At 39.3% G+C, this 23,970-nt stretch overlaps 1 protein-coding gene across 3 annotated transcripts in view; it reads right to left on the bottom strand.

Annotated features, from left to right (window-relative positions):
- Positions 1 to 23,970, bottom strand: part of chchd3a (coiled-coil-helix-coiled-coil-helix domain containing 3a) — a 197,420-nt gene that overhangs the window by 164,329 nt on the left and 9,121 nt on the right. For all 3 annotated transcript variants that reach the window (XM_055225583.1, XM_033976311.2, XM_055225582.1), the window contains one exon: positions 1,871 to 1,964. In XM_055225583.1, coding sequence (XP_055081558.1) covers positions 1,871 to 1,964 — 94 coding nt within the window. The remainder of the gene's footprint in view (positions 1 to 1,870; positions 1,965 to 23,970) is intronic.

A 23,970-nucleotide genomic window follows, 5' to 3' on the forward strand; every position in this document is an offset into this window, starting at 1 on the left:
GCTTCGGAAGAGAGAAGTGAAGATTGGAAAACGCAGTGGGGATTGGGCAGACTGCTCTGACCTTTTTGACTAATAATGAGAGCTGAATGCGGTAACATGCGGAAATGTCCTTGGTTTTTCTAATGCGGGAGCCGAAACACGAAGTGACACGAGCGCGCCGCGTGGATTCAATCTATCACCGTCCTCGCCAGAACGGGGAGGCAGGCGGGAAAAGGGTAAAAGAGAGGTAGATTAATGGGCAACTTTGGAAACTTACAAATAAAGTTTCACACTGGCGGAGCGACAATGAATGCACAACAAGTTAAGAACACAAAAGAAGGGAGTATTTAATGATGTCCTCGTGAATGAATGAGCTCGGCCTCGTAGACTGCTGGACATCATTCATGTTTAGCTGCTAATGGTAGTGTTAGTGTATAAAGCAAAAAGTCTAAGTAACTTACATGTCACTTCCAGGCACTCAAAGCACTTTACATCAAGGAATCACTCACCCATTCACACAAATATTCAAAGTACAGTGTACACAGACGCATGGTGGGTTAAGCGTCTGGCCTAGAGATCGGCTGATATGTGTTTGGTCATGGTCGATGGCGATACCGATTGTTTAGAATCCAAAGAAACCGATGGTTCTGCTGATGTTTTTGTGCTGATTTATAGGGGCCATTTTGATTATTTCCCCCAAATTATGTCATTTAAATATATACCCGTATTTTCCGGACTATAAGTTGCACTTTTTTCATAGTTTGGCCAGGGGTGCGACTTATACTTACTTATACTTGCGATTTATATGTGAACTATATGCTTTTTCTTCATTATTATGCATTTTTTAGCTGGTGCGGCTTATACTCCGGTGCTACTTATACTCCAGTGCTACTTATACTACAGTGCGACATATACTCAGGTGCGACTTGTACTACAGTGCGGCTTATACTCCGGTGCGGCTTATACTCCGGTGCGGCTTATACTCCGGTGCGGCTTATACTCCGGTGCGGCTTATACTCCGGTGCGGCTTATACTCCGGTGCGGCTTATACTCCGGTGCGACTTATACTCCGGTGCGACTTATACTCCGGTGCGACTTATACTCAGGTGCGACTTATACTTCTGGAGATATGGTAATCCTTTTTGACTGCAAACTTTTAAGAGCGCTGTGGAGTGTGGTTATGTCTTCGCTCTGAAGTCTTAAACGTAAACAAAACTTAAAGGTTTGTGTGTGTTTATGCAGCACGTCGGCCAAAATCAAATATCAGTCTGTGTTGAAGATTTAAGGCCGATCGTAGATATGCTAAAAAGTGCAAATATCAGCTCGTCGATGTCTAGTCTGGAACAATGACACATCAACAGTATTCATCTGTGGGAGCTGGAATCGCACCAACAACCTGTGGGTCGGTGGACTGACCGCTCAACCGAAGATGTTTACGTCGAGAGCGTCCATCACTTTTACTTCTTGGCTCAAAGTTTTCAAAAATAAGTCAATGACGTTTGAGTAATCTAATGTTTAAATGCAATAAGTTTTACGGGTCGTTTACGGCGAGGTTTCAGAGAACGCTGTGCTTCACTTTCTGCAAATTCTAGATCATTTTCAACACAAAACATAAGTGATTTTAATGTTCAGGACCACTCAAAATATCCTTACTATCAGCGTAAGGATATTGAAACTATTGAACCACATCATCATCTATGTATTAACAGCAGTGAAGTCTTTGGATAAAATATGAAACTGAATAATATCTACCCTACTTCCATAGCAACAGAAGGTTTAAAAAAGTACTCCAGTCGATCACTTTTAATAAAACACTCGCTGGGTTTATAATAGACAGATATTTACGTATGCCGTGTGTTCTCCAAATGTTCTGCGTGTGGTGTTGTATTACCAAGCCTGTAGTTCTCGTTCTGCGTTGGCTCTGTCGCTTTGCTGCTCTTTACTCAGCTCCTCTGTGATCTTCTTCTTCAGGGCCTCCTCGTCCACTGGAATATCCAAAACAAACACAAGCAAAAACAAAAGGGACATTTTAATGAACAAAAATACAAGAGGATTTGATACAGAAATGTAAACGATGGGTGAGATTGATGGATTGTTAGGATAATTTGGAATTCCAATATCAATTTTCAGTCCAGTTTACTTTGTTTTAGAAAAGAACATTTATTTATTTATGTATTTATTCATTTATTTAATTTGTACTTAATTTTAATTTATTTTATTTGTATGTATTTATTTTATTTTTATTTATGTATTTATTTATTTATTTTTATTAATTTATTTTATTTTTTTAAACTTTTTTAAGACAATGTACTTGATAGTCAATATTTTGTATATAATCAGGGCCGTCAACAGAATTTTGGGGGCCTTGGGCAAGAATCCAAACATGGGCCCCCCCTGTAATATTAATTAATAGGAAGAGGGTCCACTTCTGAGGCCTTTACAACTCTGGGGCCCGGGACAACAGACCTCTTGTCCTTCCCCTGTTGACTCCCCTGTATACACCTAAAATAGGGTTGGGCGATTTGGAAATAAAAATCAACTTGTTATATCCTTATCCTAATTGACGTATTTAGTTTATGTGTTTAGTGCAGCTCTATGGCCAAAAACAGACCCTTTCTACCACCCACTCCTCCTATTGGTCACCCTCTGTCAAGCTCTGAGTGAGTGACAGGTGTATTTAACCAATCACAGTGAAGAGGAAACGTTCTGACAGCGGATCCATTTAGTTACGTCTTAAAAGGCCCATTTTACGCTATTTTCTAATCAACGTTGTAATGTTTCCTCGTCACAAACAGACCTGGAGTTGTGGCTGAGTTCTTCTCTCAAACAGAAAACACTCTGTTCCACCTTGTGATGTCATCATGTGGTAATACAGAAAGTGCTCCACTGTGTTTTTAAACTCCATACACCTTCACTAGCATCATTTGGACCATTTTCAGCCCTCGAATTGCCAATCTCTACTGACCAAAATGTAAAATGTAGCTGTTAACTTAAAAACTACCAGTGGAACAGAGCATTTTGAGTTTTGAAAATGTAAACAAACTAATAATAAATTACTCAAACTCATGTGAGAATAAAACAAAACACAACTCCAGGTCTATTTTTGAGAAGGTAACAGCATTATAACAAGACTTAAAGTTCACAAAAGTCCATTTAGCGTAATATACGACCTTTAAAAGACTGAATAAAAAACACCAAGAAAACATGAATATTTAAGAAACTCGTGATATGAATTTCTGGCACAACGCCCAGCCAGAATCTAAAACAACAATTTCAGTCTCCATCGCTAACCCAGGACTATTTTGCCTTCGGTACTTTGAATGATTTGTTGAGTGTATTCTTTGTTCTTGCTTTGCGACTACACTCGGGCTCCGGGCTAGCATTAGCGCTACATAGCTGTGTCGGTGGAGATGTAACTGTCAAAAAAAAACTCCTAAACACCCATCAGAAAATATCCCCTCATATTAAAGTGAAATAGCTCCCTTCACTGGTGTCCAAAGCATCAACCTATCCGGGTATATTCACGACATGTGTGACTGCGTGTCTTCAGAGCTCTATCTTGGCAGGTAATTAACCATGAAAGTAAAAATGCCATGGCCGAAACGTGCTCTGAACACACAAGGAGGCCGCGGCGGTGCTAGCTAGGGGGGGAGTGTCTGCTAGTGTCAAGATTACTCCGTCGTTGCATTAGTTAGATGGGATAATCCTTATTGTCAGGGTCTATTATTAACTGGTAATTCTTGGTAACTGCAGGTCCAGCTAAAAGGGCTAAACGCTAGCACCAAAAGCTAATTCGAGGTAAATGACATTAACAATAGGAGGACAAAAAAGCAATGCATTTCTTAGCAGACGCGTTAACGCCACAAAACAGCACGTGCCAAGACTCATCGGGCCTTGTTCATGAAGAGGTTTTAGAAGCTAATTTGTACGTAAAAGGTCTGGTGACCGGATTTTCACTGTTCATTCTAGAGATCGACCGGTGTGTGTTTTTTCGTGGCCGATGTCGATACGATTGTTGAGAATACAAAGCGACTGATGGCTGATAAACTCAACTGATATTTCTGGGCCAATATATAGGGCCAATATTGATAATTTTGCCAGATTATGCCATTTAAATTTACTTTTTTTTAAATCACAAACCTTAAGAGAGCAGCGTATCACATTTAGCGCTTTGTTAAAGTGTTAAAATAAAGTTTTGTGTGTGTGTTCTAGGCAGCAAAGCGGCTAAAAACAAAATATTGGCCAGTGCTGGTGCTTTAAGGCTGATATATCGACTTTTTGACATATTGGCTACCGTTCCATCTCTAGTCTGTTCATAATCTGGGGGACTTTTTTTGTATTTTGGTCATTTTCACATTTGGTTTTCTGTATTTTAGCTAAACAAAAGGTAATATATTCACATCTTTACTGTTGGTGGGGTTCAAATTGGTCAAAAATGGGTGACACCTGGGACATTTCTTGTATAAAACAGGCACAAATCACTGGTTTTGGATAAATCTGCTGGGACAGGGGACACAGGGCTCCAAACTGGGACTGTCCCAGGTCAATAGGGGCGTCTTCTTATGAACATCTTTGCCATTCACACAATATTTTCTTAACTGAAAATGTTCTCCGGAAGAAAGAAAATCCTACGAAAACCCAGAAGCACTTGTAAGAACCAAAATTCAGCTGTTTTAGAATATTATTACTCTGATAATGCAACACAAAATTCAAATTCCTTGTCAAGATCCCAGTCTGCCTTGTGTTTTGTGCCGTTTTCCCCCCTCCCGTCTGCGTCAGAGCCTGACACATGAGACTGCTTGGCTCAGTCTCATGTTTTGCATTTGCTACTTTCCACCAAGTTGGATGTTTTTTTTTTTGCTCTTTGTCAGATCCCGCTCAGCTCCTCCGCCTCCGACCCAGCTCTCCTCGAACCTCACCCCCTCCGACCGGTACGGATTACCTCGTCTCTGACCCTGCTGCCCACGATCTACTCAAGGACGACTGCGAACGACCCCGCTCTCAACTGTCTGATCCATCTACCTTCATTTGCACATTACAATCTGTAAATAAACATTCTTACCCGAGTTCTGAATCTTTGGGTCCCCGTGTCAGTCGTTACAATATTCCTCCAGGATTGTAAATTAGACAGTTTCTTAAATTATTTCTTATAAAAATCTGACTATGTGATCCAACAACATTTATGAGGTCAAGCATGTGGTCCATTTGGTTTAACAGACTTCATATATACTATACCGTCCCAGTCCTCCCAGTGCTCTCCATATGGGTCCATGCATCTGATCACCACCCTGGACACCTCCACCCAGACCCCCTCCACCCCAAACCCCTTCCCCTCGCCATTTATCGCAGATCCGTCGCTCACAGATATGTTGAAAGAACTCGTTTATTTCATTAGGTCGGTGTTCATGTTTGGACGTTTTTAATCGCAGCTGAAACTCTAAAACAGCAGTAGTCTCCTCGTTTTTTTTTCCAAGCTTATATTGGCCACGTATGAAAATTCTGAGGGTGTTTCTTATTAAATACATATAAACTTTTATGTAAATGAGTTGTGGTGTTCGTATTAGGACGTTGGTGAATAAGACGTAGCGCTCATTTAAGAAGCAATCTGGCTGCTTAAGAACTGGCGCAGAGTTCTCCCAGCATCTTCTTAAAGTGGCAGTTATGAACATTTTTAAAGAAAACACTCATGAATGAGTCCCATTATTATAGCAATTATTTCCCAGGAGTCCTTTCTGCTGCCAACACTGACCAATACTTTCAACATTATTACACTGCTTTGCCGATATAAACCGCACCAAAACACTACTGGGATTTAGGAAGTAATATCTATTCTATTTGTTTGTTTGCTATTTCACATCAACAACTTAATCCAATTAAAGTGAGTTTTTCTATAGTAAGCCCAAAGCCAAACATGCAACATTTGAAATCTATATTCACAGCTTCTTAAAACCCCCTTCAGCAGAGAAGAAAGTACAAAGTTTTTGGGGTAGAGAGTGTTTTTCCTATTAAAAACAATTCTTGCCTTTAAATTACGTTTGCTCACACGAGTGGCGGCCACGTTCTTTGATCAGCGCAGCAAAATTAAGCCTTTTCAAATCCATCTAAGAAAACAAGAAAAATCCCCACAGCGGAAATAGTAAAAAATTTCAACTTCTGGGATGATTTGGGCAGAAGATATTAGCATTAAAATATTAGCAGTAGTTTATATTATATATTTTGGTATACAGAGCAGCGCAGTATGAAATTAGAAATGCTGACTCTCGATACGTAGATAAGTGAATGTTTGAACTATTACCCAAGAAATATCACAATGTTCTCCTCAACTGTTAACCTTGTAGCTCAAAAATGTTCTGAAATGCATGGGATTCTTGGATTAATTTAGCCGAAAAAAAAAGGGCGAACCACAGACACAAGGAGAATCGGGTAAGATTTTCAAGACTGCAGCGAAGAGACCGCACACCGCAAGCTAAAACATCATCAGCTGTTTCCTGTCTACAGTAAAACGCCTCACTCTGAGACTCTAAAGTGTTCCAAAGATCAGAACATTGTATTGCATTGTACTTTTACATAAGACACAAGTCAAAACTGTGAAATGTGCTGCAGCAGTTCAGATAAACGCTTTTAATGCACAGAAGGCTGAAGATAAACAACACAAGAAGTAGAGTCGCTATTGCTAATCTGCAGCAGCTTCAGCCTGATCCTCGCTGTGCGGATGTAAACAGACACACATGAGCGTCTACTCTCACGTTTTTACTTTTAAAGAACACTTCAAACTTGATAATAGCGCTGTCGTCTGTGGTTATTGACTCGGGGTCTAATGGATAATATGGACGAGAATGCAGCAGTTTAACTTCGCAACTTTACAAGAGCTGAGTAATAAAGTCGTCTCATTCTTTTCGCCATTTCCTGAGTTTGTATCTCACGTCTCTGTGTCCGTCACTCCTCTTTTATTGGCTGTTGCCGTGGTGTGTTTTGTGTGTTTTTTTTGTGTGACAGAGAAGCTCGAGAGTCGCACTGACGCCACACACGAGGAGCGCGGCGGATTCAAAAATCGCATACGGAGATCCAAAGTCGTGGAGAAGCGAATCGGTTCCTAAATCGAGCAAACGATCCCGTCAGACATGTTTAAAATCTGTACTGTGAACTGAACACTAATTTGAAAACTTAAATAACAATCGAACTGCAATACTTGTTAGAAAATTTTCGACGACACAAAAAAAGTACTTTCCATTTCATTTGACTGTGGAGCAAATAAAGGTTTTCTTAACTTGTCAGATTTGTTTTCCATCAATGTTTTGAGCTGGATATTTGTGTCTTTTTACTTGAATCATTCAATCAATCACATATATTTATACAGACATTTAAAAATAAAGCCGCGTGTTAATGTTGCAGACCGTAGTATCGGCTCAAACTGTGTCAAACGCCAACAAATAAAAACCAAGTGTTTAGTAAAGTTTCAAAAGTAATTCTAAATTTGACCGAAAACAGTGGTTACGCTAGCACTTTTTGGTCGAGGTCAACAATGCGGCAGCTGCTTTTTGCACCCCCTGAAGGCGACGGAGAGAAGCGCGATCCAAACCCCGGAACAGAGAGTTACAATATTCAAGTCTCGACGTTATAAAAGTATCGATGGCTTTTTCAAAATCTCTGGCAGGGAGGTAGACTTTAAGTTTGCTGAGGGATTTGAGGTGGAAACAGCTCGACTTGACAACTGTATGTTTTTTGAATGTAAAGTTATTTTCCGTGATCATCCCAAGGTTCTGCGCAGAGAAGTGGCAAAAGGCACTGACGCAGTTGTTAACCCTTTAGCATCAGAAACTATCGCCACCGATAGACTCGTGTTTGGGGACTTTCCATTACCGTAACTCTGCAATCAGTTGAGCGAGGACACCAGAGTCAGCAAAAGCAGCCATTTCTGTATTTTTGTTTGTTCAAACTAAGAAAATCCATCCAAAAGTGAATTTCATTGAGACACTCCAACAAGGAATGACTGAAGTGAATCTTTAGAACTAGGCTTAAGTGGAATATACATCTGCTAGTGATCTGCGTACATGTGGAATACAGACCTTGGGGAAGCAAGTACAACGTCCATTCTACAACTAAAGGCGTGCAAATATTTGATCAGACAGGTATCATGTACTGGCCCAATCTATAAACGATCCACAAATTTACAACTACTACTTATGTGAGCCAAGATCAATCGATCCAATCCAATCCAATGCATTTATAAAGAAAATGGCAGTCAATACCTGCTGGAGATCCCCAGAACCAAAAGGAAACAGTGGGGTGACCGTTCTTTTTCTGTGGCTGGTCCTAGACTTTGGAACTCTTTGCCCCTGGAGTTACGCCCAGTCACTACTTTGTCCCTGTTCAAAGCCAAAGCTAAAGACTCATTTGTTCACGATTGCCTTCAACTAATGACTGTTTTTATTGTTTGTTGTTTTGCACATAGAATTTTTGTTTTGTTTTTTTTACATTTTACATTGTACATTTTACATTTTAATGCACTTGAAAAGCACTTTGGTTCAGTTTTTGCTGTTGTAAAGTTTGATTGATTGATTGAAAATAAATGGTTCAAGAGGGGAGTTAAAGAAGCAGTTTTGGCTAAGTAAGACAATCCATCTTTGAAAAGGAATGGGGGCCTTAGACACATCTATCTCCTATTTATAACTCCATCCTTAGACCTATATCTAAACAAAGGAAACAATAGGGACAGCCAGTATGCAAACAGGTGTGGGAGCCTGAAAGATTATGCGAAGAATGACTCAGTTCAGACACAGTTCACAGTTGTGTAGCTCAATAGATCTGTAAACAAAAGTGTCGTTAGCTTCTCCGTTCAGACAGATATAAGACAGTGTCCAGCAGTGATCTGACCAGAACTGAAGAAGCGGCTTGAATGAACAGCGAAACATCTTCACTCCGTCTTTACATAATACAATTTTTCTTTTAATATGGATCACACAGACATTTATCTTGCATATTTTATGAACATCAGACAGTTTCTAAAGTGCTGTATGACAAATAAATACAGTAAAATAAAACAAATAATGAATAGTATTACAATACGTAAAGCTAAAAATGGTAAAAACAGTAGAATAAATCAAATCAAGTTAAAAAAAAAAGGACTCATGGCTCACGCGGTGTTAAAATCCAGAAAATAAAAGTGGGTTCACGTACGCAAACATCAATATCATGGTTCAAAAGAACGTTTTTGTCTCTTTAATGGGGTTACTTTGTTCACTTTTGTTGCTTAAATACATCACGACATATTACATTATTAAGTTTTAGAAGCCAAGCTCGTTTTAAACTTTTTTCCCCTCCTCGTACAAGTTTTATATATTCATTTGGTCTGATCAATAGTAAAAAAATGTAAACGCAGCACTTAGGGTCAAAACCAGACGGCTACGCTCTGTCTGTGTATAATTTTAAAGCATTTTATCGATTGTGAACCCGGAAATCTGTCGCGCTATTAGCAGACTGGGAGTTGTAAGCTTTACTGTGATGTTGAAACTCGGCTTTGGCTCCTGAAAGTTGTAAAATGAGTTAAGGAATAATAGAAAATGTGGATATATGTAAATTGCTAGGTGCTCGGCTTCTGCGGTGAATATAGTAAAAGGAAAAAGCGTTCACTTATTCCAAACTGCTTTTATTAGGACAATCTGGCAGTAAATGTGCTTAGAAACTCATTGCGGTGAAAAAACACTGCAAAATGTTTAAGCTTAACTACTTCTGGTTGTCACAATGTTAAAGCGGCGCCATTGTGCTTGTGTCGGGTCTATGGTTGTAATCTATGACACCTGTGGATCGTTATGTAAACATTTGCACATTTTAAATCAGAATATCCATCTAAAACAACTTAAAAAAAAACAAGTTCGCTGACTTCTGTGTTAGAAAACTGCAGTGTCTGATGGGAACTGACGTCACACGGCGCTGCGTAGCTGTTGGCTCCTCCTATGGACAGCTGCACGTGACACATTTTGAGTTTTTTTTTTTCCAATCGTACCACAACAACGCAACACTTCTGAATCCTAAACGTATCACCGAATAAGAAAATGTCAAGATCCCAGTCTGTCTGTGCTGTCTTCCTCCTTTCCTTCTGTGCCTGGCACCCTTGGCTCCGCCCACTACAAACCTGCAGCCAATCAGTGACCGAGCCTCTACCTCTGGAGTCCAAAGGGATCGTCAGTGTATCCTCTGTGGTACAGTCCTGCTTGGCTCAGTTGTTTTTTTCTGGTTATGATCATAGTACTCAGTTGGCGTTTCTCGTGTTGCACCAGATCACGTTTCTTGGACCCGCCTTGCACCTCCGCCTCCGACCCAGCTTCCTACGACCAGTTCGAACACCTCAGCCTCCGACCCAGCTACGTATGACCGGTTCAAGCACACCTCAGCCTCCGACCCAGCTTCCCACGACCGAATCGAGCACCTCAGCCTCCGACCCAGCTTCCTACGAACGTATCGAGCACCTCAGCCTCCGACCCAGCTTCCTACAACCTTACTCCGAGTCTGTATCTTTGATCCCCCAGACATTACGACAGAAAATAAACCTGAATAACGAAATAAGTACATAAACGAGGGGATTGATCTGCGATTATACCTTGCACAAACATGCACAAATCACTCCAAATACAACTTTGAGGAAAGGAAACAACTATAAAACATGATTAAAATCTCTATTAGTGGACCTATTCTGCAACGTGGACTTTTTTAGAGACGTTAAAGCCAATAGGAGGTCGTGCTGGAATACATTTTATTTGGGTATTTGTGATGCAATGCAAATGTTATAGGATTTCCGTCCATTTCAGCCAAATAAACAAACTTTGAAAAATGCAGACACTAGAGCCAACTGATACTGACACCCACAATCTGCGTATATTTATACCTCTCCCTCCTGTCATTCCCATGCATTTTTCATAAACCTCCCCAATAAACACGTCAACAGAGTAAAGACTATTCTCTCAAGTCGCATTGGCTTTCAACACTGCCACACTATAGTAGTCAGTCTGGGATTTTTTTGTGTGTGTGATTTCCACCTTCCCCAGACTTCAGTTCTCTGTACAAAAGGGCATAAAACAGGAGGCTGGACAAGTGGCAGGTACAGCTTCGGAAAGAGCAGAAGAAAAACGCGTAAACTCTGGGGGAGACTGACAATTGACAACGATTTGCAGAGCGTAGGATCCTCAAAGAGAGACACGGCTGTCACCTACTGTCCTCTGCGAGCACAATAATATCCATCACGGTGACAGCACTCGGAGGAACCTGGGTGTAGCAGCAGAGGAGAGCTTAATTACAAGTGTGTTGGAGCCGGGGGAAACGGGAGGATGACCTGTACCATGCGTTTGGGAGATATGTAAGTAATTTATGTTGTATGTTACGCGCCATTGAATTCAAAAGGGGCACTTCAGGACTGCCTGTTTACACTCAAATATAAGAGTTATATCAGTGTGTTTAAGAGACTGGAGCATGGTTTTAGATTATTTTGACAGATACGATATGGTTTTAGCACTTCAATCACACAAAAACACACACAAAAATCACAAACATTGGTGCGAGAACTTCCATTGGGAATGCACAATGATAGTAGATTGAACACAGGACAAAGTAGAAGGTACAGGTAGTGGTGGAAGAAGTACTCAATTTTGTTATTTAAGTAAAAGGACAGATGTCAACTGGACAAATCGTTGTAGGAGTGAAGATGTTTCGCTGCTCGTCCTTCAGTTCTGTCCAGATCGCTGATGGACAAGGCCTTATATCTGTCTGAAGAGAGGGAGTAACTACACTGAAACTGTAAACACCTATTGTCTCCAGTTTCAGCCTTAATGACTGTATTCAACCTGGAATAGTCCTATTGTTTCCTCCTCTTTGTTTCTTTTTGTTTGCTTTGGGTCTGAGGAGGGAATTGTAGATCTGTGTATCTGAGTTTATGTCTCAGGCCTCCATTCCTGTTTAAAGAAGGATTGTCTTTCCTAACAAAAATAGCTTCTTTAACTCTCCTCTCAAACCATTTCTTTTCTCTGGCTCAGATCTGAACCTCACTCTCTTCAAAGGAGTGGTTAGTGTCTTTGAGATGGAGATGGACAGCAGACTGGGGTCCTGAGCTGCTCTCACGCCGATGTTGGTACATTCTATTTAGGCTGAAACTGGAGACAACAGCTGTTTACAGTTTCAGTGAAGTTAGCTCCTCCCTTCAGACAGATATAAGCATCATCATAGACCACATCTGTAAAAAAACGAAACAAAGACTGTACTTTCTCCGTCGCCTCGGATCTTTTGGAGCCACTCGTCAGATCCTCCTACTGTTCTATACTGCTGTTATCCTCAGTGTGCTGCAGTACTGTAATACTGTGTGGTACAGCTGCTTGTCCACATCTGTAAAGTCTGGACTTAAACACCTGATCAAGATCTGTTCCAAGACTGTGGGTCAGCCATTAGAAGGTCAGTATGAGGCTGACTATCACAATAACACAATACGACTGGCAAGAATCATCATTTCTGACTCTAATCATGTTTTGAACTGTGAATATGCAATGCTTGCTTTAATAAGGTTAGGCTGAAGCATTCTTTTGTTCATCAGTCAATCCTTAAAATAAACAAGGAGCTTAATCCATAGCTATCGAAGTGCTAGAAAGTGAGTAAATGTATGTCACTTGAATTAATGTTTGTATAGTGTTTGTGTCGCATGTGTGATGTTAATGTGCAGTAACGGAGCCACTGTTTTATGTGCAAGACAAATTTCAGTATAATACAATAAAGTATTATCTATTTATCTATAAGGCAGTGTCCAGCAGTAATCTGACCAGAACTAAAGAAGCGGCTTGGACGAGCAGCGAAACGTCTTCACTCTTACAACGATTTGTCCAGCTGACAGATTTAAACTTCGTCTTTTGCTACAGATACTGAAGCAAAAAACAAAAACAAAACTAAAACTCAAGTAAAAATATCACATGAAAAATCTACTAGTAAAAGTATTAATTAAGGTACCTGTTTTAAAATGTGCTTTAAGAGTAAAAGTATTTCTCACAGATTTTGAGTTCTAATAGCTGAGATGTAGCAGTTTTTATTTGTTGTTATATTTTTGTTTGCTGATTTCATGAATATGTTAAAAACTAAAACTAAACCCCTCAGCCTTTTGAGCAGGTGTCAAGACAATAATAAAAAAAAAATACTTTAACTTTTCAGTCCTGTTCAAAAATGTAGTGGAGTTGAAAGTACAGATACTGTTCTCGGATGTAGTGAACTAAAAGTAAAAAGTATCCAGTGTACTTAAGTACAACTTTTAGGTATGTGTTCTCTACTTAAGGACAGTACTTTACTACTACTTCTGCGACTGGTAGAAGCAGGACAGGGGCAAACAGGACCGGGGCTGGAGCAGGACAGGAGTTGTTATATTTTGTCCTGGTATTTCACTTTAAATAACATATATAAAGTACTATCGTGCATTAACCTATAAATAAACTGACATATTGCACAAATCCTAAAGTACTGAAAGTATTGCTCCTTTAAATGACTTTTTTACTTCATTTAGTCAGTTCATTGAAATTGATGGCGCCATAGTCGACCAAAATTTTGTATTAGCCTATAATCCCAAAAAGATTAGCAGACTAATGACTTTTTAAGGACAAGCACAAAAAGTGAAGTCATATTAGCCATCTTGAGATTTGTGAGTGAATTGTGAGTTTACTCTTATTTCACAGACAAATACACTATTTACTAGTATTTATATGTATATAAATATCTGCAGCATGACCATAGGCTGTATATAAAGATGCACATAGCTAACGTGCTAGCCGCTACGTCCCAAATAGGAAGTGATCACGGGCTGCGCTTCCGGCTCCACGACATCTTTTGGTTGACTAAGAATTTCCTGAGTTAGCCACAGCTCTAGTAAGTAATTTAGTTGAGTTTATTCTTTAATTATCAGGGACCGTGAACAAATCTTACAAAAGAAAAGATGATTTGTATCAGATTTAGCTACTACTTAGCGACTTTCTATCTGCAGGTGCACACAGAGGAATTGAAAAAAACTCGACTGATACTCAGATGCAACTTACATGTGAAATATATGTATTTTTTTCATTATTACACATTTTTTGGCTGGTGCGACTTATACTCCAAAAAATACGGTACATGCACCAATCCAGCTTCTTCCGTTCTGATACTGACGCCAAGCTTTAAGTAACTGCCAAACAGCATTTATTTCCTGATTTTGTACAACTTTTATAACCAACAGTGGTGGAACAAGTACTCAATTTTGTTAAGTAAACGTACAGATTTTTCATGTGGTATTTTAACTTTTAAATACCTGTTTAAAAATGCGCTAAGTACTCTTACTTTTTACAGTTTAAGTACAAAGTTTGAGATCTGATAAAGCTTCAAATGTAGTGATTTTGATAAAGATTTGTGCTGAATTTTGTTCAACAGAAACAATAGAATTTTGTTTCCAAGCTTTTATTTGTATATTTTTCTTTGCTCAATCTATGACCTTGAGAAAAATAAACCCATCAGACTTTTCAGCAGATCTCAAACTATAACAACAAATACTTTTACTTTTCAGTCTAGTTCAAAAAATGTAGTGGAGTAGAAAGTACAGACACTGCTCTCAAATGCAGTGAAGTAAAAGTACAGTACTTCACTACTTTTACTCAGTTACGTTAACTATCAGGGACCGTGCACAAAACTTACAAAAGAAAAGTTGATTTGTACCAGATTTAGCTAGTTTCTATCTGCACGTGCACATAGAGGAATTGAAAAAACATGAACGTAAATCAGTATAAACTATTCAGAAGTTGTTTATATTTTGCCAGAAGTGATGATACTGTTAGGGATAGAGTAGTCGCAGTAGTAGCAGTAGTATTATCACTTGTGGAGTACTGGTAATGTTGTTGAAAAAGATTACTCAAAGGTAGTACCAATAAAAATAACTGCATTGTAATAGTGGTAGATGATTAACAGAGAGACTGGGAGCAGAACAAGAATCAGGCAGTGTTAGTATGAGGTAGTAGTAGTAGTGTTAGAGTACTTTTTGTATGCTGTAAATGAGCCTATATAATAAAACCAGTGTCATTTAAAAGGTACAAAAGGTTATTTTTCTGGTGGAGGGTCTACCATCTGCACGTCTCCACGAAGATGCCAGGAACGCACCTGTAATGGCATTAAACTTAAAAATCTCACACACATGACTTGATTTATTTATTTTTCTTTCTAGATATTTCTGTTTTAAGTCAAGGAAGCAAATCAAAACGCACAAAAGTCTGAAAAACGAATAGGTAGGCACTCATTCATTCATTCTCTACAGATTTGACTTTTAACTTTGGCCTTGTGGCGTCACCTGCTTCTCTCCATGAAGGTAGTTAAATTTAATGCTATACAGTGGAATTTCACATTTCGCAGCCAAAGCAACGTCATCTCCATGTGGACAAGCAAGTATCGGACCCTCAGAGTACTTACGTTGACCAAGGACCTGTTGCCTTGACTGTTTACTTTCCGTTATCAGCTAAATCGTCGACTCAAACGCCCTTTGCGACGAATACGAATTCCTACTTCCTGTATTGTCTACAACCTTCACGTCGCCGTATTAAAAGTAGCATTTTTAGAAGTTCGCTCACGGCTCAAACCGCTCGTCGGGTGGCGTACGGACTCTGGGTCAGCCTGGGAACCGCACCTGACGTGATAAATACTGTCCGGAGGTTCTATTGGGGTCGCGCGCACTTCCACATCGGCTAAACCGGCCGCCAATCCCGACTAGGACATGTAAATGGTAAAAAGATTAAAAACTCATCATCTTTTTCAACGCGTCGCCCTGTGATTTGAACGTATAAAGAATCAGACGCTGAACCCGGTGGAAAAACCCATAGAATGAGAAAGAGAGGAGGAGGAGGAGGAGGAGGAAAGGAGGAGGAGGAGAGTCTATGAAGGTAGACTCGATAATAGACACAGGCAAATTGCGTTTCTCATCAGGAGTTTCATTAACCCTTAGACCCGCTTGGAGGGCATAATCTGTAACATTACCACTTGCTCACGTACCCACCGGCGCGCGTTGGGTTTTGTCACCACACACCTTTCACAGTGTTCAAACAGAGATTAAGGGAAGAAGACGAAGAAGAAGAAGAAGCGCCAACAGCCGGTCTCCGTCTTGACAACGAAACGCAAGCAGGATCCAGGGCCTGTGGTGGTGCTTCAAAGTTTACCCAGGCCCGGCCGCATAAATGTCATCTGATAAAAGTTAATCAGAGTTGAACGTACAGACAGTGAGGGGTAATGTAAGGGATACTCATTAAAGCCATAGTGTGTAATTTCACTCAAGATTGGAGAAAGGGTCCGCAGGCTCTACACTCAGCCTGCACATCTGCTGTTGGACAATTTATTAATCCGGCCCTAACGAATTTCTCGAGCATTTCCTGACTGCTGTAATATTGGCTGAGAGGAATCGAATGTTAATGTGTTTAAAGGTGGATTAGGTAACTTTTTAGGAGGGTCCACCACCACCGATTGTCACCATGGAGACGGTATTGCGGGAGGAAGTGCTGGCCCTGGATAAATTGAAGAAAACAGATGGATGGATGGACCGTTTCAAACTATTAAAACATTAACACTACACATCAACATAGATATAAACTGTATATTTCCACGGAGACTCCGATGTGATGCCTACAGACTGAGTTACAAGTAAGATCTGTGGAGAGGTAACCCGCAAAACAGTAAGATACGTTTTAGCGCTCCCGAAAGAACAGTTATGCAGTGTACTTTTAAGATTAAGGTACACGGTCACGTCAAATTTACATAAACTTCCTGATTCATTCACATTGCTTGATTGTGCTTTAAATTTCTTATCTATAGAACACAAGTCAAACTCAAGGCCCGGGGGCCAAATGCGGCCCGCCATGTCATTTTATGTGGCCCGTGAGAAGGTAAATTAAGGCTTGACTGTCATTTCTATGCTGCTTTAAAGTGTGCATTGACAATAAACTTATGAGATTTTCCCAACAAGTGACACTGAGAAATATTTGCAAATGATCATCCCAAATTGTTTAGGAAGAAAAAAAATTGTCGGCGTGGAAGACATTTTCAAGGCGCTAAAGGTGAATACAAGTTTGTGCTTTAAGGAGAAAATCTGTACGTTTTTTGTGTTATGAGGCGCGGTCGGTACAATCTACGTCGACATTTTGACACCAAACACGGAGCTCAGTATGAAAAAAGTGAGTCTGCGAGAAAAACAACAAATTGTCCAATAATTAAAAGGCTAAAAAAGTCTGTTTTTGAAGCAGAGCTGAAGGTTCTGACCAGATACACACTTTTAAAAATGTCAGTTTACCAGGAAATACACAGTTACACGGAGTTACACAAGACACGTAATATTTGCAACTTGAATAAATAATAAAAACAGAAACAGTTATTTAACAAGTTTAAAAGTAGTTACATTTATTTTACATGACATTTGTTTACATTTAGTGATATTTATCCTGCCGCACAGTTACATCTGGCCCTTGATGGCGGCCATTTTGCTGATGTGGCCCTCGGTGAAAATGAGTTTGACGCCTCTGCTATAGAATGTTAACTCCCACTGCTCGAGTAATATAAAACACTGGTGCTTTGACCCTGGTACAATCTCACCCTGTTCTGCCTTTAACCCGAGTGTTTTGATGTAACCGACTATAAAGATCTACAGAACAAGAAACCGACAGAAAATGTTAATGCCTGTGTGAGAAAAGTGTATAAAGTGTGTGGTGAGGGGTTTTACAGCTGCAAAACATATAGAACAATGTAAAAAATAAAGATGATACGTCGTGGATTTCGCCTATTGCGGGTTATTTTTAGAACGTAACTGAGGGACCACTGTATATTGTACATAAAGGGGAGAAATTTTGAAATATGTATGATAAAAATCGATTTAAAAATACTGCAAAAAACTAATATAAGTCGCAACGTCGCAGGGTCTAAGAACTTTTGTTTATGTGTCCATGTCCATTTAGTTTGTAAGAGTTTCTGTGTTATTTTTTCACGTTGTATCTCACTGTTTTGGTTATATTTTGCTTTCTTCCGTTTACGTATATTGTTAAAAAGTTCAATGCGTATTTGAATTGTGATCTTCCAAAAATCACACGATAGTACGAGGGTCATTCAATAAATAAGGTGAATTTTTCGGTATAAGGACTTTTAATACAGTTAGAAGCTTACTTTTTTATTTGCTTTACTTGTTTTTCACATGGATTTAATTTCTTTTGCAGATTAAAAAAAAACGTTGAGAGTTTTGGCGATTAACAAAGATGGCCGACCAAGAAGCTCCAGGATTGAACAGTGGTCAGTTATCAAGTTTTTGGTTGCTGAAGGTGCAAACCCGTTGAAATTCATAGGAGAATGTCAACTGTGTCTGTTTTTTAATCTGCAAAAGAAATTAAATCCATGTGAAAAACAAGTAAAACAAACAAAAACAAAAAAGTAAGCTTCTAATTGTATTAAAAGTCCTTATACTGAAAAATTCACCTTATTTATTGAATGACCCTCGTAAATAGTAAATGGTCACCAAAAAAAACCCTTAAATTTCCAAATAAGGATATGAAGAGATATTTCTGCAGTTTTGTGGATAATAATTTTACATTTGTCTAATGCTTTAACCAGATTTTGCCTATTTCGGGTTGTACTGTTATCACTACGTGTTGGATACAATATGTATGTGAACGCAGATCAACAGCAAGCCAAACTCGGTTTTCACGAGCCAGGAAACTGAGCGTCTTGCTCCTTTAATACGGTCTTCAGGACAGCTTACAATTCATTACAATTGTGGTGTGAAAAGCTCGAGTGAAACTGGAAAAACAAACAAATAAATGTACATTAGCATCATTACATAAAGTACATGTATCAGAAAAATAGCAAACTTTACAAACTGCTGCTTTAAGGAGTCACACTACGTTTTTTCGTGATCTTTTCATATGCTAATTAGGTCGTTAATACGCACGAAAATAGGCATGGCTATGCTAATACATAGTGCTCCTGAGCTAGCAAGATCATGGGCTAGGTCTAATGTCTGTTAATAACATGTGCTGAACCAATTTCCACAACAGGGCAACTTATAAACTAATTGAAGTCACTAAATACACATTCAACTTACAGCCATTGCTTTCGTAGATGTAGATAAGATTTTAAACACAAGATGAGCAGCTCTGGACATCAACAAGGAGGCTTATTTTAACACGTTTTTATCTAGCTGAATTCTCCTGCTGTTACCCATAATGCACTGTGACCACTTCCTGAGGCCTTCAAAATAAAACACAAGTAACCCAAAACTAGTGTATATAGTAATTATTTTTAACAAAATGGCTGTCTTAAGCATGAAATATTAACCAATGAATTATAATATACTAAATTATTAACATTACAAAATTATTATGAACTTTTTCTGAAAGTAACTTTACTGTGGGCAGAACAGGGGTTATTTTTAGAACATAAACCCCACGATAAACGAGGGATCGCTGTATTTTATTTGCGCTCTGGGTTCTAAACAATCAGAAATCGCCATCGAGCATGAAAAAACCCAACATATCAATCAATCTTTAGTTAAATCTAACGCGTAACCGCAAAGAAACGTCCAGAAACCCATCATAATCCCTCAAAATTGGGATCTGAAACAATATAATCACGATTCAAACTCCCTGTAATAAATGAACCAACTCTGAAGAACGACACCAGCTCATAGATTGATCAAAAAGTGATTCGCTCTACCTGAACGCTCCCTTTTGTCTTTTCAAGTTTTCCCATTTCAGTTCAAATGGAAGACGTGTTGAAACAGCCTATCAGTCCGGCGCCGTGTGTGGGCTTCGCCGTATGAATATTTATAGCAGATGGTAGACCGTGTAGGAGGCCTAACCTTGACTGCGGTGTAATCAGCTCCGCACATTGTGACTGGGGGCATGTTTTAAAAGGCAGACCTACTGAGAACTTCACTCAACTTCGCAACTATGGACGCACACAAATCACACGCAGCTCGTTATGGGTTTGAACGAGCTGAGAGGAGAAGTACAGGCTGGATTGTTGCCTGGGATCATACACTGTACATATAAATGGACATAGCTAATGGACGTAGCTAACCTGCTAGCCTGCTCCAAATACAAAGTGAGCCTCGTCGTTTTGGTCTTAAATGTTGGTATTAACCCGCTCTATTTCACTTTTGTGTCCGTAAATCAAGATATGAACATTAAAAACAGACAAATCAGGCGCCTTCTTTCCGCTAGCGTTAGCAACAGGCTTGATTGACGTCGTTGCTAAGGGCTCACTCCCCGCTAAACCAGTAGTGCGGACCGGAAAGGGGCATTACTTTCAACAGCGTCGCTCCAGATTGGCTCTTTGGTTGCTATGATACTCGCAGCCGGAATTTTAAATATGGATCTCGGCTCCAAATTAGCCGCTATAACTGCTAGCGTCGATGAGCTTCATTCGGCTGGAGCTGGACGCTACGGGTGATGTCACATTCCTCGTCAATACTTTACAAAAATATGAGTTTGGTCACCGGTGAACCTCCTCGTTTTCAAATGGGCGTGATTGACAGGTGGATTAGCCAATCGGGGAGACACACGGTCAGTCCGTATCGGAAAAAATAAAGAAAAAAGTATCACAAGTGGCTGAAACACTCTGAGGTGAGATAAATGTGATTTTATTTGTAAATCACAGGTGACCAATGCGCTACTTCGTTTCACATGTGTCACTGAAGAAAACAAAAAACAGATGGGACGATGATGTTTGTCCGGGTTTAAAATGCAACAAAAGACGTGGGACCAGACTTATATCAATCTGTATAAGAAGTAAACAAAGAGATGAGTCTGAATGATGCCAGATAAACCAGATTGATCAACTAATAGGACTTCAGGACAGTGTGCATCTGTCGCCATCTGCTGGTGTGGAGCTAAAGGGTAAGAAGCTGCTTTTAATCTTTAATTATTAAGAGTATTGATCTTAAATGTTTGTATCTTTGTACTTTTTTAAATTGTTCTTCTATGTAAAGTGTCTTTGAGTGTCTTGAAAAGCACTATATAAATAAAATCTATTATTATTATTATAAGAAACACATGGAATCTGAAGGAGGTATTAATAGGCCTGTAGTTGGAATATTTTTGGCGTCTTTGTTATTGTTTTAATGGCACAATAAGATTTAAAAAGTACCGTATTTTCTGGACTATAAGCCACACTTTTTTTTCATAGTTTGGCCGGGGGTGCAACTTATACTCAGATGCGATTTATATGTGAAATATACTTTTTTTTCCCCTTCATTATTATGCATTTTTTGGCTGGTGCAACTTATACTCCAGAAAAAATACAGCAGACGAAACCCAGCTTCTTCATTTCCGATGCTGATGCCGAGTCTTTAGCTTTAAGTAACTGCCAAACAGCATTTATTTCCTTTAAACAAAAGTAAAACAAGACAAAACTGATTAAAATGTGTTATGTCGCTGTTAATTATCTCTCAAGTAACTACAGAACAACTTCGTACAACTTCTATAACCAACAGTGGTGGAACAAGTACTCAATTTTGTGAAGTAAATGTACAGATAATGGAGCAAAATAAAATACTCAAGTAGATTTTTCATGTGATATTTTTACTTTGACTTAAGCAATAAAATACCTGTTTAAAAATGGGCAAAATACTTTTACTTTTTACTGTTTAAGTACAAAGTTTGAGTCAAATAAAGCTCCAAATGTGGTGATTTTGATGAAGATTTGTGCTGTATTTTGTTCAACGGAAACAATTGAATTTTGTTTCCAAGCTTTTATTTGTATATTTTTGTTTACTCAAACTACGACCTTGATAAAAATAAACCCATCAGACTTTTCAGCAGATCTCAAACTATAATAACAAATACTTTTACTTTTCAGTCAAGTTCAAAAAACGTAGTGGAGTAGAAAGTATAGATACAGCTCTCAAATGTAGTAAAGTAAAAAAGCATCCACTGTAAAATTGACTTTAACTATACTATAACTTTACTACTTTTACTTAGATATGTCCTACCACACATTCACAGAAACAAGCTTGGTGACACATTTTGCTCAAAAACACAAGAAAAACAGCAAGTCTGCGCAGTACGGGAACTGAACAGAGTTAGTGAACATATATTTCCACTGTACGTCTTTAATAGGACTGTAAAAATGTAAATCACAGCGATGCCGTGTCAAAATATCAAGAGTTGGGGCTTTGACGTTCAGATCTGTCCTTTGTAATATCATTATCATTGCGTTATCTGATAAAATCCACTCTGTTCGTGTGTTAAAAATATTGAATAGACTAAGTTGGGCATAGCGCTGGCAGTATATCATAGAACACTTATAGCTTTTTGTGTTAAATTGTGGATATCCAAACAGTTTGATTGTCACTTTGGTCGTCAGCGCGGGTCAAAAATCCATCTTTGCACTCGTCCGCGCACATTTGCATGAGAGCCTGATTTAAAATGCAATCCCACTGGGCCGTGAATAAAAAACATACGCACTTTTTAGCGTCTGGTTTGTTGTTGTACTTGTAAAGCGGTGACCTTGTAATGTGTAAACAGCATTTCAACGTGAACGCCGACAATAGACTGTACGCAGGCTGATACTGATGGGAGCTGAAGCATGTCTGAAAAATATGTACTATAAGCTGCTCATTTCTGTTTCTAGCCATTTTGTATTATTCATTTTTACAAAGGGAAACCGCCGTCGTCTTGTGGGAAGTTTCTCACAATATTTACAAGGTTGGTGTTTTGACTCCAGCTGTAACCAGTGTGTAATGTCCTTGTGTCCTTGGGCAAGAGGTACAGTCGTCCCTCGCTATATCGCGGTTCACCTTTCGCGGATTTTTTGTGTAATTTTGCATGCTTTTTTTTTACAGCGTATGATCGTGCATTGTGTTCTACATCCTGATTGGCTGTTGGACTGTAGACCATTGTGCCCTGCGTCCTGATTGGCTGTTGGACTGTAGACCATTGTGTTCTTTGTCCTGATTGGCTGTTGGACTGTAGACCATTGTGTCGTGCGTCCTGATTGGCTGTTGGACTGTAGACCATTGTGTCGTGCGTCCTGATTGGCTGTTGGACTGTAGACCATTGTGTTCTTTGTCCTGATTGGCTGTTGGACTGTAGACCATTGTCCATCAGTCTCCTCCGTGCCGTGTCTCCTGTCCAGTACAGAATGTGTTCAGACAAATTTACATAAACGTTGGATCGCAGTGTGACTCTGAAGTGCTGTACGTTTGCGATTTGTTTTCTCCCCGACAAAACCCACAATGGCGATGAAACGTTCTGCACCGACAAAGACGCCTACGAAGGTTTGAACTTTGAGAGAGTTTAAACGAGAGAGAAATGTGAGAAAATGTTAACGCCTGTGTGAGAAAAGTGTATAAAGTGTGTGGTGAGGGGTTTTACAGACAAAAACATAGAGAATAATTGTAAAAAATAAAACTAACTACTTTGTGGATTTTGCCTATTGCGGGTTATTTTTAGAACGTGACCTTCGCAATAAACGAGGGACCACTGTATATCCACTGTATAATCCAAGACAAGTCTAATGACACTGTATTGTTCATAAAGGGGAGAAATATTGAAATATGTATGATAATCAATTATACTGTCACCCATAATAAAATCTATTTTAAAATACTGCAAAAAGCTAACGACAAGTAAGCAACCTCGACGGGTATAAGAATTTTTGTTTATATCTGTCTGTCCATTTATTTTGTAAGAGTTTTTGTGTTATTTTTTCATGTGGCGTCTCACTGCTTTGGCTATGTTCTGCTTTGTTCTGTTTATGTATATTGTTAAGAAGTTCAATGTGTATTTGTACTGTGATCAGTCACACATCATAGTAAATGGCTCTTTTCCACCTTCAAGTCACTCAAAGAGCTTTACATCAAGGAACCACTCACCCATTCAGTCATACACCAGTGTACGCGGACAGTGGGGTTGAGGTGGGTTAAGTGTCTTGCCCAAGGACACAAAGAGAGCATTCATCTGTAGGAGGAATTAATCTGGAATTGCA

The sequence above is a fragment of the Periophthalmus magnuspinnatus genome, chromosome 12 (assembly GCF_009829125.3).
Source record: "Periophthalmus magnuspinnatus isolate fPerMag1 chromosome 12, fPerMag1.2.pri, whole genome shotgun sequence".
Classification (NCBI taxonomy): Eukaryota; Metazoa; Chordata; class Actinopteri; order Gobiiformes; family Gobiidae; genus Periophthalmus; species Periophthalmus magnuspinnatus.